The 12,644-nt window shown below is 37.6% G+C and overlaps 1 protein-coding gene across 1 annotated transcript; it reads left to right on the top strand.

Moving 5' to 3' along the window:
* Nucleotides 1–3,817: 3,817 nt before the first annotated feature.
* Nucleotides 3,818–11,979, top strand: LOC130975501 (phospholipid-transporting ATPase 1-like). The gene is made up of 8 exons (XM_057900292.1): nt 3,818–5,609; nt 7,336–7,681; nt 7,868–8,651; nt 8,772–8,895; nt 9,053–9,272; nt 9,567–10,025; nt 10,125–10,439; nt 11,591–11,979. Exons 1-7 carry the CDS (start codon nt 3,818–3,820, stop codon nt 10,321–10,323), a joined length of 3,924 nt encoding a protein of 1,307 aa, XP_057756275.1. The 3' UTR covers nt 10,324–10,439; nt 11,591–11,979.
* Nucleotides 11,980–12,644: the final 665 nt, after the last annotated feature.

Genomic DNA, 12,644 nt, shown 5'->3' with positions numbered 1-12,644 from the left:
ATGAGTAATGTAGGGAGAGCTTCATGTCATTATCCATACATTTTTGTTTTACTGCACCATTTGTATTAGAAGAATCTGTTAGGATTTAGGATAACTTTTTGAAAACATGTTATGAGTATAACTTAGTTTGCATCATCCTCATAAGATGCTGATGTGTTATTGTAGTTGTGAGTGTATGCTTGTTGTTTAATTGGTGAAATTTTAAGGTAATTTTTTTTATTTTCTAGAACATGGTTATTTAATAAGGAAACATTGATGGTTCTATATTGGGCTTTTATGTTTTTCCAGATGAGTGATCGCATGACACTCATTTTTCACCATGGAAAAATTTGAGACAGTCGTTGATGGTAGGGTTATCTACACAAGCAACTTGATTGATAAATGGATTCAGGTAGATGAAGATGACCTAGATGTCTTTGATGTGATTGGTTACTTCAAGACAAAGCTGATGCGACCAGATATCTGGATCAACGAAGGGTTAGAGTTTGGGTTGAGGAGGTTGGAATTTGACTAAGATTTAAGAGATATGATCAGGCATTGCCATGCCAATAACAATGTCATTCACATTTACTTTGAGCATGGTCCTTCTGAGCCTAAGTTTATAGATGTTATAGAATCGTTTGAAGATAGTGAAGATGTTGGTGGAGGAGGTGAGAGTGAACCAGAGGTTATATTAGTTAAGGATGGTAGGACTATTTTAAGTCAGTTGTGTGATCCAAACATACAAGAGACATCACTTGAGCCTAGTCCCACAATACCTAAGCCAAACCCCCAGCTCAGTCCCATTGCACCTAAGCCCAACTTCGAGCTCAGTTCTACTGCACCTGAGCCTAACTTCGAGTCCAACGCCACTACACATGAGTCTAACCTCCAGCCCAAACCCACTGCACAAAAGCCCAAGATTTTTTTCAATTCCGCTGCACTGAAGACCAAATCCAAGTTCGATTTCCCTGCTGTTGATGCCACCACGGAAATGAAATCAACTACACCCATTGTCAACCTTCATCCAAAGTCAACTATCCCCACTACTACTAATTTGAAGCCTACTGCCTCAAAACCCACTGTCCTCAAGCCTACTGCTATGAATAACAAAGCCTTAAAATCTACTGTTTTCAATACCAGTAACACCAAGCCTATTGTAATAAAAATTGCACAACCAATGATGTGTAATACAACAACCAAACATGCAATGCCCACTTCCAATCATGCAAATTTCAGATTTAACATGTCTACAAAGTCTGCTGTGTCCAAAAAATCTCGTACAAGGAATGCCATGAAGATGAATGCTTCCTCTATAATAGCAGGTGTTGATGATTCGTCTTCTAACTCATGAGTTTGCAGAAGATAGTCTTTACAAGCCACCTTTTCCACCAGGGTTTGAAGAGTCCAGCAATTATGAAGAAGCAATTGGAACTTCATCAAGAGCCGTTGTTAATAGAAATAATAGGAAAATGAGTCAATTTGGAAAAGAAAAAAAAAGGTTGTGGATGAAGTTGGTCCCATTCAAACTGATGACTCAGAAAATGCGGCATCGATTGGCATGGCGAGTTGAAGCGGAGACAGCGGAGGTTAGGCGTGCTGCGGTGGTGACTGGCATAGTAAGCTGTAGTCTAACATGGCGTCGTCATGCTCTCTCCTTTGCGAAGAGCAGAAAGCAACAGTGAAGCCGACAGAGTCTTCAAGTGTGGAGGCGGATTGAAAGCATTCAGCAGCACCACAGCATGGTGGCTGAAGAATTAGGCATCCGTCTAGGTCTAGGGTGGAGTTGGGTTTGTTGTGCTGTATTGGGTGGGGGTGGATTCTGGGTTTTGGCTAGGTCAATCAGCTTTGCTGGCAATTGTAACAATAAACAAATACACGTATGTAACGACGTTACTAAAATGTTACCCAATTTGACAGTAGGACAACATTGATACGAATTAGAAACGTTAGGGATATAAGTAAGACATTTCAAATGTTAGAGAGAACTTTGTGACTTATCCCAAACGTTAGGGATAAAAATGATACTTTACTCTAAAATAAAATCAAAACAAGCTAATCCAAATTGTAATGAATTATATATTTCTGATCAGAATTTTTCTTCAAAATCGATCCAAATCACACTGTAAACACCCCTACATATAAACATTATAACATAATAAAATTGCACCAGTGCAAAATAACACTATATTTTTATTTATTTATAATATTTTTACTATTTAATTAAATTTGCGAATACAACCCTAAAATTCGATATCTAATTCTATTTATCTGCATATAGATTAGATCCGATCTGATAAACCTGCAAATCGAATCAAGATTCAGATCGAATACAGATAAATATTGTAAATCAGATTTGGATTTGTTCACCCCAATGCTCGCTTTTTGCATCTACCTTCATTGCTCCTGGATCTACCTAAGATCTGTTGCTATATTGCCTCCTCTACCTCCGCATTCGCCGTCATCTTCCTCTTCTTAACCTCTACCACCTCTTCCGCCTCATCATCTGCTTTGTCTTCCTCTTTTTCCCCTTCCTCTACTGCATCGATTCTTCTATTGTCATGTTCGTTTTTCACTTTTTTCACTTTCTCTGTTACGTCATCATCTCTGTGGCGTACTCCAACTCTATAACCTTTGTTATCGCCTTCCTTTTCTCTTTTTAACTCTCTTTCATTTTGTTCCACCTCTTTTTTCACATAGTTTTTTTTTGTTTTTTAAAATTATATTTTAAATTATTCTTTATTGTTATTGTTGTTATTAGATGTAAAAAAAGTATTTTTAATTATATTTTAAATTACTCTTTATTGTTATTGTTGTTATTAGACGTGAAAAAAGTACTAAAATACTTTTGTAATCAAATTCAATTAATATTTTTTTTATGCATTTTCTCTTTTTTTAATTAATTTTTATTATATCAATAAATTATTTAACTAATTTGATCGAACTTAATTATTAAAATAACTCAGTTAGATACCATTGTCGGAAAGTAGGAAAAATATATAAAATTTGGCCAAAAAAGAAAAATGAAAAAAGAAAAAGAGAAGAAAGTGGTGTGTGTAGTGTAGTAGTAGTGTGCGTCTAGGCATTGGCCATTGGGTTGGGTTGGGACTGCGTGGTGGTCCTAACAAAGTAAAAAAGGAAGCATTTGGTGGTTCACCGTTCCCTTCTCTCTCTTCTTCACTTTCTCTCTCCACTGTCAATTTTCTCACCACCCCTTCCGATTTTCTCGCTCTTCGTGCCTCTCTCTCTCTCTCTCTCTCCCAATGCAAACAATGCCATCAATTCAATCATCATGATTCATCTCTCTCTCTCCCTAAAACTCACCTGAAACACACAACACAACACAACGCTACCCACATCTACGACCACTACAAAAAAAAAAGCTCTCTTTTCTCTCTCTACATCCCAGATCCTATCATCTCCTTCTTCTTCGAGATCCTTCTTTTCCTCACTTCAATTTCACAGGTACACCCTCTCAATTAGGGTTTATTATTATTGTTTTCATAATGCCTCCTTTTTAATTAGTGAAGAAGTATGGATTTTTGGTTAAGTATTATCCTTGCAATTCAGTTAAAGTTCTAGAAATCCAGCTACTGACACTTTTTCCCCTTTCCTTTCCGACAGGGTTTCTTCGATTTTTTGGGTGCTGTGTTTCAGCTTCTTCTAGATCGCGAAATGCCCCGTGGGTTTCACTAAAGTTTCGATTTTGATGAGCATTGGTTTGATTCCATGATGGGCATGTTCTAACTACAACAGCACAAAACGTGATTCTTCTTCTTCTTTTTCTTCTTCTTCTTCTTCTTCTTCTTCCAATGTGATTGGAGGATTTGTACATTATATGAGTTCTAATCAACCACTTCTCTCTGATTCAGATCTTCCTCCACTGATTCAACACCGCCCGAAGAAATCAGGATCCATAGCTTCCTCTGTATTTGACGATGCTTCTGAATCTCATCATAAAACAGGTCTTGATCTGACGGAAGACAAAGACTATGATTTAGCTAGTGAAGCTAGCTTCCATTCAGCAGTTGAGACCAATTTCACTTTTGGGACAGAGAAAGATTTCAACTTTGGTGAGTCCCATTTGCCCCACAAACACCACACGCACCCTTTGGAATGCTCCACGAAGGAGAGGGTGCGAGGGGTATCGTGGGGTGCAATGGAACTGCATGATGCCACCACCAATAGTAGTAGCACTAGTGTGCCCTTTGAAATCTCAGGTTCTTCTTCACAACAGCATGTAGTTCATCATGATAATAGGTTGAGTAGTAATCACAATAATTATAGTAAGCCTCAGAGGGTTAGGCACAAGAGCAGCGTGCAGTTTGATGATGCTTTGTTGCATGATGATAGTGCTAGGTTGATATATATTAATGATCCTAAGAGGACTGATGATAAGTGTGAGTTGCCGGGGAATGAGATCAGGACTAGTAAATACACAATTGTTACCTTCTTGCCTAAGAATCTTTTTATTCAGTTTCATAGGGTTGCTTATTTGTATTTCCTTGCTATTGCGGCTCTCAATCAGCTTCCTCCCTTGGCCGTATTTGGGAGGACTGTGTCACTCTTCCCGCTGTTGTTTGTGCTCTGCGTCACTGCTATTAAGGACGGATATGAAGACTGGCGGCGGCACAGGTCGGATCGCAATGAGAACAACCGGGAATCATTGGTGCTTCAGCATGATGATTTCCGGCCGAAGAAGTGGAAGAATATACAAGCTGGTGAGGTTGTTAAGATCTTTGCTGATGAGACGATTCCAGCTGACATGGTCTTGCTGGGGACAAGTGATCAAAGTGGGCTTGCCTATATTCAGACAATGAATTTGGATGGAGAGTCGAATTTGAAGACTAGGTATGCTAAGCTGGAAACAACTGCTGCAGTTTCTTCGGAAGCTTGTCGTGTTTCTGGGGTTATCAGATGCGAGCAGCCTAACCGGAATATTTATGAGTTCACGGCAAACATGGAGTTCAACGGACTTAAGTTTTCGCTTAGCCAGTCTAACATTGTTCTGCGTGGTTGCCAACTGAAGAACACAGATTGGATCATTGGTGTTGTGGTTTATGCTGGACAAGACACAAAAGCAATGATGAACAGCACACCTTCTCCTTCTAAGAGAAGCAAACTTGAAAGTTACATGAACAGAGAAACCCTTTGGTTGTCAATTTTTCTTTTCATCATGTGTTTAGTTGTGGCCATTGGGATGTGTCTTTGGCTGGTGCGGCACAACAGCCAGCTTGATACCTTGCCTTACTACAGAAAACGATACTTCAACAATGGGCCAGATAATAGAAAGAGATACAAGTATTATGGGATACCAATGGAGGCATTTTTCTCCTTCCTGAGTTCCATTATAGTGTTTCAGATAATGATACCAATATCTCTTTACATCACGATGGAATTGGTTCGTTTGGGCCAGTCATACTTCATGATTGAAGATGGGGATATGTATGATGCTAACTCTGGATCAAGGTTTCAGTGTAGGTCATTAAATATAAATGAAGATTTGGGTCAAATACGCTATGTATTTTCAGACAAGACAGGAACACTAACCGAAAACAAAATGGAATTCCAGAGAGCTAGTGTATATGGGAAGAATTACGGGAACTCGTTGGTCGTGGCTGATGATACAGGTATTCAGTCTCTCTTCTTGAGATCATTATTTAAGATCAGAAACCTTAATTAGGTTGTGCTGTGGGATCATCTCTTATCATGCTAATGTTGTTTGACGTCCTTGTTACTGAAAGGCTAACTCGCGATATTTTCTGACATAATGCTCTCTTTACCCTTTTATTTTTGGAAATTACCACTTTGCTTTATTATTTATTATTATATCATCATAATTATGGGACCAAAACAGTTCCATTTTCTCTTCCCACTAGTTGATTTATTTATACATTATTTGTTTGTTTATATTAATTAGAGAAATTGTTTCGGTTTGGCTGGCTAGCCTCACCAGTAGGTTTGGTTCTGTTGTTGTTTATAGCCTTAGGATTGTGTCTGTGCCTCTTACGTGTTTGTGTTTATGTCTCTGTGACTCTCTGTAAGCAACTCAAAAAGTTGTGCATTTATGTGCCTGAGATTGTGATGAATTTTTGTTTTCTAAGTGTCAGAAATGAATTACTGCCTTGTTTTATGATAATGGTTGTTTTGCTCCACAAGTGATAGTTGGTGGTTGTAAACAGAGTGTTGTGAGAACCTGAGGCTCCATAGTTATTGTTAGGGGAAGAGCTTACTATATGAGGGTGTTTTGAAACTATAATGAGATAGAACTGAATTGAATTCTTGAGAATCCTCACACCAATTCTTAAACTTGGAATAAAAAGAATTGAAATGAAAGTGAATGTTTAGAATATGTTTAACATTACTATCTTATCCTCAATATTTACCATCTTAAAATATGTAAACCTCAGTTCCTTTTAATATGTTGTCTTCTTTGCCTTTGCCACAAAAGCTTCTTTCCACACTTCCAATACCCCCACCCACTTCCATCAAACTTTTCCTTTTTATGTTTCGAGAAATTAAGTTATTCTCCCTCTCTCTCTCTCTCGTTCTCTCATTATTTGTGGAGTAATTGATAACATATTATACGCAAATGGAGATGGAACATACAGAACAAAATCATGGTAACCTAATATTGAATCACAGCCAAAACAATGACACCCCAACTTAAGACCCACATATAAGTTCTTGCTTCCTTTCTCAATTGTTCATTCATTCTTCTCTTGGAAACATTGATTGTGATTTCTGGGTCGATCACAACATTGAGGGGCAAGTAGTGGGTTGTGATGCCAGTGATGATGAGGACGGCGATGACATTGACGATGAAGATGGATGAGGCGACAGAAGAAGGTCACTTTGAAGGGAGAAAGGGTTAATGGTTGAGACTTAAAATAAAGGGTTTACTTGGAATATTAAATTGTAGCAGGGTTATTTTTGATATTTCAGTTTTAATTGCAAATATCAACATATTGGATTTCTAAATGTGGATTGTATTTGGGTTGAATGAGAGATTTAGAATTCTCACTAGGATTGGAATTTATGCATTATGATGTTCCAAATCAAAGAAAAGAATTCTAATTGTTGAAAGAATTCTAATTCTTACTATTCCAAACATACTCTATGAGTCAGCTGTTGTTTTCCTTTACCCTCTACAATTTCTTGTGTGTATCATTTGATTAGATTTGTATGCTCTTTGATCATTTTTCTACTATGAACTTAATGATTCAGTTATGTTCTTTATCTAAGTAAGAGGATTTCAGCTACTCTGTTGTCTGTTCCCATCAGAAATCATTATAAGTTTATGATGCATCAACAAATTTTCCAGTGCCAATATATCACAATACTTTTTTCCTTCAGCTGCACCTGTTATTCCTAGACGGAGATGGAAGCTCAAATCTGAAATCAGAGTTGATTCTGAACTGCTGACAGTGTTGCAGAGCGAATCAGATGGAGATGACAGAATTGCTGCACATGAATTTTTTCTTACATTGGCAGCTTGCAATACTGTGATCCCTATTCCTACTGGTGGTACATTCTCCAGTCCTGGAACAAGTGAATCAGATGAAGATATGGAAGGTATTGAGTACCAGGGAGAATCCCCTGATGAACAAGCTCTAGTCTCTGCTGCTTCTGCATATGGATATACCCTTTTTGAGCGAACATCCGGACACATTGTTATCGACGTCAATGGTGAGAAGCTCAGGTAGATAGCTACTTCCTTATTGCAAGGGGTTAAACGTTATTTACTTTATATAGAATGGTGATATGCATTATTAGCAAAAATTTATTCGGTACATTGGATAATCTAGTTCAGTAACTTCAGGTTTGTACTTTGTGTGTGGCCCATATTTAGCTTATTCCGTAACTTCATTTTCTCTCTGCTTTATAGATTGGACGTATTGGGCCTACACGAGTTTGATAGTGTGCGCAAGAGGATGTCTGTTGTTATTCGTTTTCCCAACAACGTTGTAAAGGTGTTGGTCAAAGGTGCTGATACTACAATGTTTAGCATTTTAGCAAATGACAGTGAGAGCCACAATACCATACGAGATGTAACACAGAGTCATCTGAATGAATATTCTTCACTAGGTCTGCGCACTCTTGTAGTTGCATCTAGAGATCTTTCAGATGCTGAACTTGAAGAGTGGCAAAGCATGTATGAAGAGGCCAGCACTTCTTTGCATGAAAGAGCTGCTAAACTACGTCAAACAGCAGCGTTTATAGAATGCAACTTAAAGCTACTTGGAGCAACGGGAATTGAGGACAAGCTGCAAGAGGGTGTACCAGAAGCCATTGAGTCCCTGCGGCAAGCTGGAATCAAGGTCTGGGTTCTTACTGGTGATAAGCAGGAGACAGCAATTTCAATTGGTCTCTCTTGCAAACTTCTCACTGCAGATATGCAACAGATTATTATAAATGGCACTTCAGAGGCTGATTGTCGTAATCTTTTGGGTGATGCTAAAGCTAAATATGGCGTGAGGTCTTCAAGTAATCAGAATCGGAAACGAAAATCCAATGCTGGACTTGGTGATCTTGATATTCCCAATGGTTCGAAGTCATTGAGTTTGCCTAAGTGGAATCCAGGACAGGAAGAAGGAACTACTGCTCCATTGGCACTCATAATTGATGGGAACAGTTTGGTTTATATTTTGGAGAAGGAATTAGAGTCAGAGGCAAGTGTATCCTTCCTCAGTATTTGTTTAGAATATCACACTGATGTTTTTGATTGGGTTTGTTAAACAAAATTTCAGGGTAATATTTACTGGTTTCTTTTGTTTTTTTTTTGACAACAGCTTTTCGACCTGGCAACTTCCTGTAGGGTTGTCTTGTGCTGCCGTGTTGCTCCTTTGCAGAAAGCTGGAATTGTTGCTTTGATAAAGAGCCGCACCGATGATATGACACTGGCAATTGGTGATGGTAAGCTCTTTTGTAACAATATGAAATTGTCCTATGTATTATCTTTTTTCTTTGGATCGTTAACTTCTGCTAGTCTAACCAGATTACGTACTTTTGAAGCAAGATGCAATTGATACAAACTTATGATGCATATTCTCTTATTAAATGCTTTTGACAGGGGCCAATGATGTGTCGATGATCCAAATGGCAGATGTTGGTGTTGGAATATGTGGGCAGGAAGGGCGCCAAGCGGTGATGGCGTCAGATTTTGCAATGGGGCAATTTCAGTTCTTGAAAAAATTACTCCTGGTTCATGGGCACTGGAATTATCAGCGTGTGGCTTACTTAATTCTGTACAACTTTTACCGCAATGCTGTCTTTGTATTGATGTTATTCTGGTATGTTTCTTTCTTTCTTTCTTTCTTTCTTTCTTTCTTTCTTTCTATTTGGGGAAATTACAAATTGAGTTCCTCTTTTGTTTGTGGATGGTGTTCTTTCTTTTTAACTTTTCGGATCTCTAAGCATCTGGACATGAAGTTAAACTAGCAACATTTTGTTTTTCTGCATACAATAGCTATGACTACTGTCAAAAGCCTTTTTTTCCCTCCATATTTTGGATGTTGGATTTTAATCGTACTTGCAGATTGCATGAAATTTTATACATTCTGATCTTTTATCTTCCTTGTCTGTAGGTATATATTATGCACTGCTTTTTCTACAACATCTGCGTTGACAGATTGGAGTAGTGTATTCTATTCTGTGATATACACATCTGTACCTACCATTTTTGTTGGTATTCTGGACAAAGACTTGAGCCATAGGACACTCTTGAAGTATCCGAAGCTGTACACTGCTGGTCACAGGCAAGAGGCATACAATTTGCACTTATTCTGGATCACAATGATTGACACAGTATGGCAGAGCCTTGTTCTCTTCTACACTCCTTTGTTCACATACAAGGATAGTGCGATTGATATATGGAGCATGGGCAGTTTGTGGACAATTGCGGTTGTTATTCTTGTGAATGTACACCTGGCCATGGACATCAACCGTTGGGTATTAATTACTCATGCTGCTGTATGGGGATCAATAATCATTACATATGGTTGCATGATAGTCTTGGATTCAATACCTGTCTTTCCCAATTACTGGTTAGTTACATATGTTTCTTCCTATGAGAATTTTGTTATAGCGAATCAATACCATTTGACATAATAAGTAGTAGGTAACATGTCTCTAAATTAATGCAGGACTATTTATCAGCTGGCAGTGTCCCCTACATATTGGATAACCATTTTGCTTATAATTATCGTAGCGCTGCTCCCTCGCTTTACTTGCAAAGTTGTTTGCCAAATCTTTTGGCCTTCAGATATCCAGATAGCCAGAGAAGCTGAGCTACTGAGAAAACGACATAATCATGTGCAGTCGAGGCAACAAGTTTCCAGTTAACCGGTGTTAGTGTCTTGTGTTGCTGACAGAAACTAAGGAAATCCTAACTAAAATGGCTTCCCTTGCATTTGTCATCACAATGCATTCTGATGGCAGTTGGTTGTATAGGTGATCTGGTAAGCATGCGATTTCTCTCTTCCCCCTCTATTATTAGTATAGGTGTTTTTGAATGATATTTCCTTTAAAATATAGTTTGGTTACACCCAAGACCAAGAATAACTTAAATTCTAGATTGTCACAAGAAAATGTAGTGACTCATGAGTGAAGCAGTCAGATTCGTTGAGGGTAATATGACATACCTTCCATAGCAGGTTTTAGAATTTAGAGATAATATGGTCCTTGTGCTTATATCAATAGCATCCGATACGTCTTTATGGATTTGTTGGGAGAAATCAGAAAAGATACTACTTTGGAGGCTTGGTTTTAAGGGGCATCTTATATGCCTCCCAAACAACCACATCCAGGTTCAAATCCCACTGGTGGAAAAAAGAACCCATGTAGTGTATGTGTGTGAGTGTGTTGTGTGTGATGTGTGTAAGTGGGTGATGCCTAGGATTGGGGCTATCCAATCCATTTGACAAAAAAAAAAAAAAAAAAAAAGAACAGATCAGAGTGCCAGCTAGTAGTGTGAAGCAGAATGCTACATAATCTGAAGTGATTTAATGCTGTATAGTTAGTTTTTCATTTGTTTAAAACTATTGGTTTAGTATAGAACAGTGCTTTGTAATGATAAATCTGTGTAAAAGGTTAGGCTTTCAGTTTTTTATCAATGAAATTTTACTGTCCAAAAAAGAAAAGTGTCAGAGTAACGATCTAACTAAAGATTCGAGTAACTAGCCAAGGGTCCTAACATACTACTTGTGTTCCCTCGTTTGTTAGCTTCCTTCAGTGTTTTATTTAAATTTGTCATTCAATTTATTTTTCACTGGCTTATGAGATCTTGGTTAAAATTTGTTAACAATGAATCCATTCTGGATTTGTTGGCCAGTTTTCTATAGAACTTGGCAGAGCTTGAAAGTAGTTCACTTGGCAGTTTAGTGTTTGGACTCATTTGCCAATACCTTGATGTCTTAGGGCCTGTTTGGTTCGTCAAATTATTTCCTGTTTTAAGAAAATTTCGAGGAAAAAGTGAACTATAAGATCTCGTATTTTATTTTCATTTCCTATTTTCACTCTTATGTAAGTGGATGCAGTGTAATGAATGATTTATTCTTTCAATGCATTAGATTTGAATTGCCCTTGGTACTAATCTATTGGTCATCCCCAGATTCGTTGCAAAAGAAGATTGCATTAACGCGAGACAAATGCTCGGCATCCTTACGTAGTAGCCAAGGATTTCGCAGGGAAGCGCATGACAAGTTACGGATCAAAGCCATGCCAAGCCTCCAATCCGGGAAGAAACTCAGTCTCAGATTTTTATCTAGTAATTTGATATGGGGGGTGTGGAATTTTTAATGGTGGGGCATATGCCCATATATGGTGTTTTCCACTTGTCTCTATAGAGGGGAATGTTTGTGGTAGAGATAAATTAGAGTGTAATCAACTGTACAATAGTTCTGTACAAAAAAATATCAAGCTTTAATGGAAAGAAGAAAAAAGTAATTTCACATAAGACCATCTTCGATGGGGAATTCATCCCAGTTCATATTTATGCCCACTTGTTATAAAAAATAATTTTATATCAGTTTTTGCGTCATAAACAGTAAATAGAAATTCAAAGTATCTCTCTCTTCTCCATTAGGAGGAATTAATTTTAGTCTCTATTTTGGTCGGTATCAATTATTGGGTGGGTGAAAATATTTAATCATGCACTGATTAACATCTTATTCTCTTCCCATTGTTAGTGTTAAATATTATTTTATCTACAATTTTGAATGTCATCTTTATTGAGGTCGATAACATCTAATTCACGAGGATTGGTAAAATCTGAATATTGCGAATTTGGACTAAATTGTATCGGAGTTTGAGGGGATGGATTAGAAGAGCTACTAACATATGCACTGAATTGAATTGAAAACGGTAAGGATGTTGGAGTAACATTTTTTATAGAGGGGTTAAATATGGATGAAAATGAAAAATGTGATGTTTGTGAATTTTGATTTTGTGGTTGGAACATAGAAAATTGATTATTATAAGGAGTTTGAAAATTAAAATTAGGAAGATTTTGTGGATTTGGATTTTGAAATGTATTTGGTAGTATGAACTTTTGATTTGGAATTTGAGAGTTTGAAGTTTGAGATTGTTGGGTATTTGGAGTTTGAGAAAAGCTTTGTAAGTAATTGAAAAAAGAGTTGAGTTTGTTTGAATCCATTTTGTCAAAC

Source organism: Arachis stenosperma, chromosome 4, assembly GCF_014773155.1.
Source record: "Arachis stenosperma cultivar V10309 chromosome 4, arast.V10309.gnm1.PFL2, whole genome shotgun sequence".
In the NCBI taxonomy this organism is placed as follows: Eukaryota; Viridiplantae; Streptophyta; class Magnoliopsida; order Fabales; family Fabaceae; genus Arachis; species Arachis stenosperma.
The sequence above is the reverse complement of the archived record's forward strand: the minus strand, read 5'-3'. Positions and strand labels throughout refer to the sequence as shown.

Excerpts from the sequence above, each read along its gene's own strand:
- LOC130975501 (XM_057900292.1), top strand. The coding sequence starts at position 3,818 with ATGAGTTCTAATCAACCACTTCTCTCTGATTCAGATCTTCCTCCACTG. Across the intron at positions 7,682-7,867 it reads GTCAATGGTGAGAAGCTCAG|ATTGGACGTATTGGGCCTAC; the intron begins GTAGATAGCTAC and ends TCTGCTTTATAG. Across the intron at positions 8,652-8,771 it reads AGAAGGAATTAGAGTCAGAG|CTTTTCGACCTGGCAACTTC; the intron begins GCAAGTGTATCC and ends TTTTGACAACAG.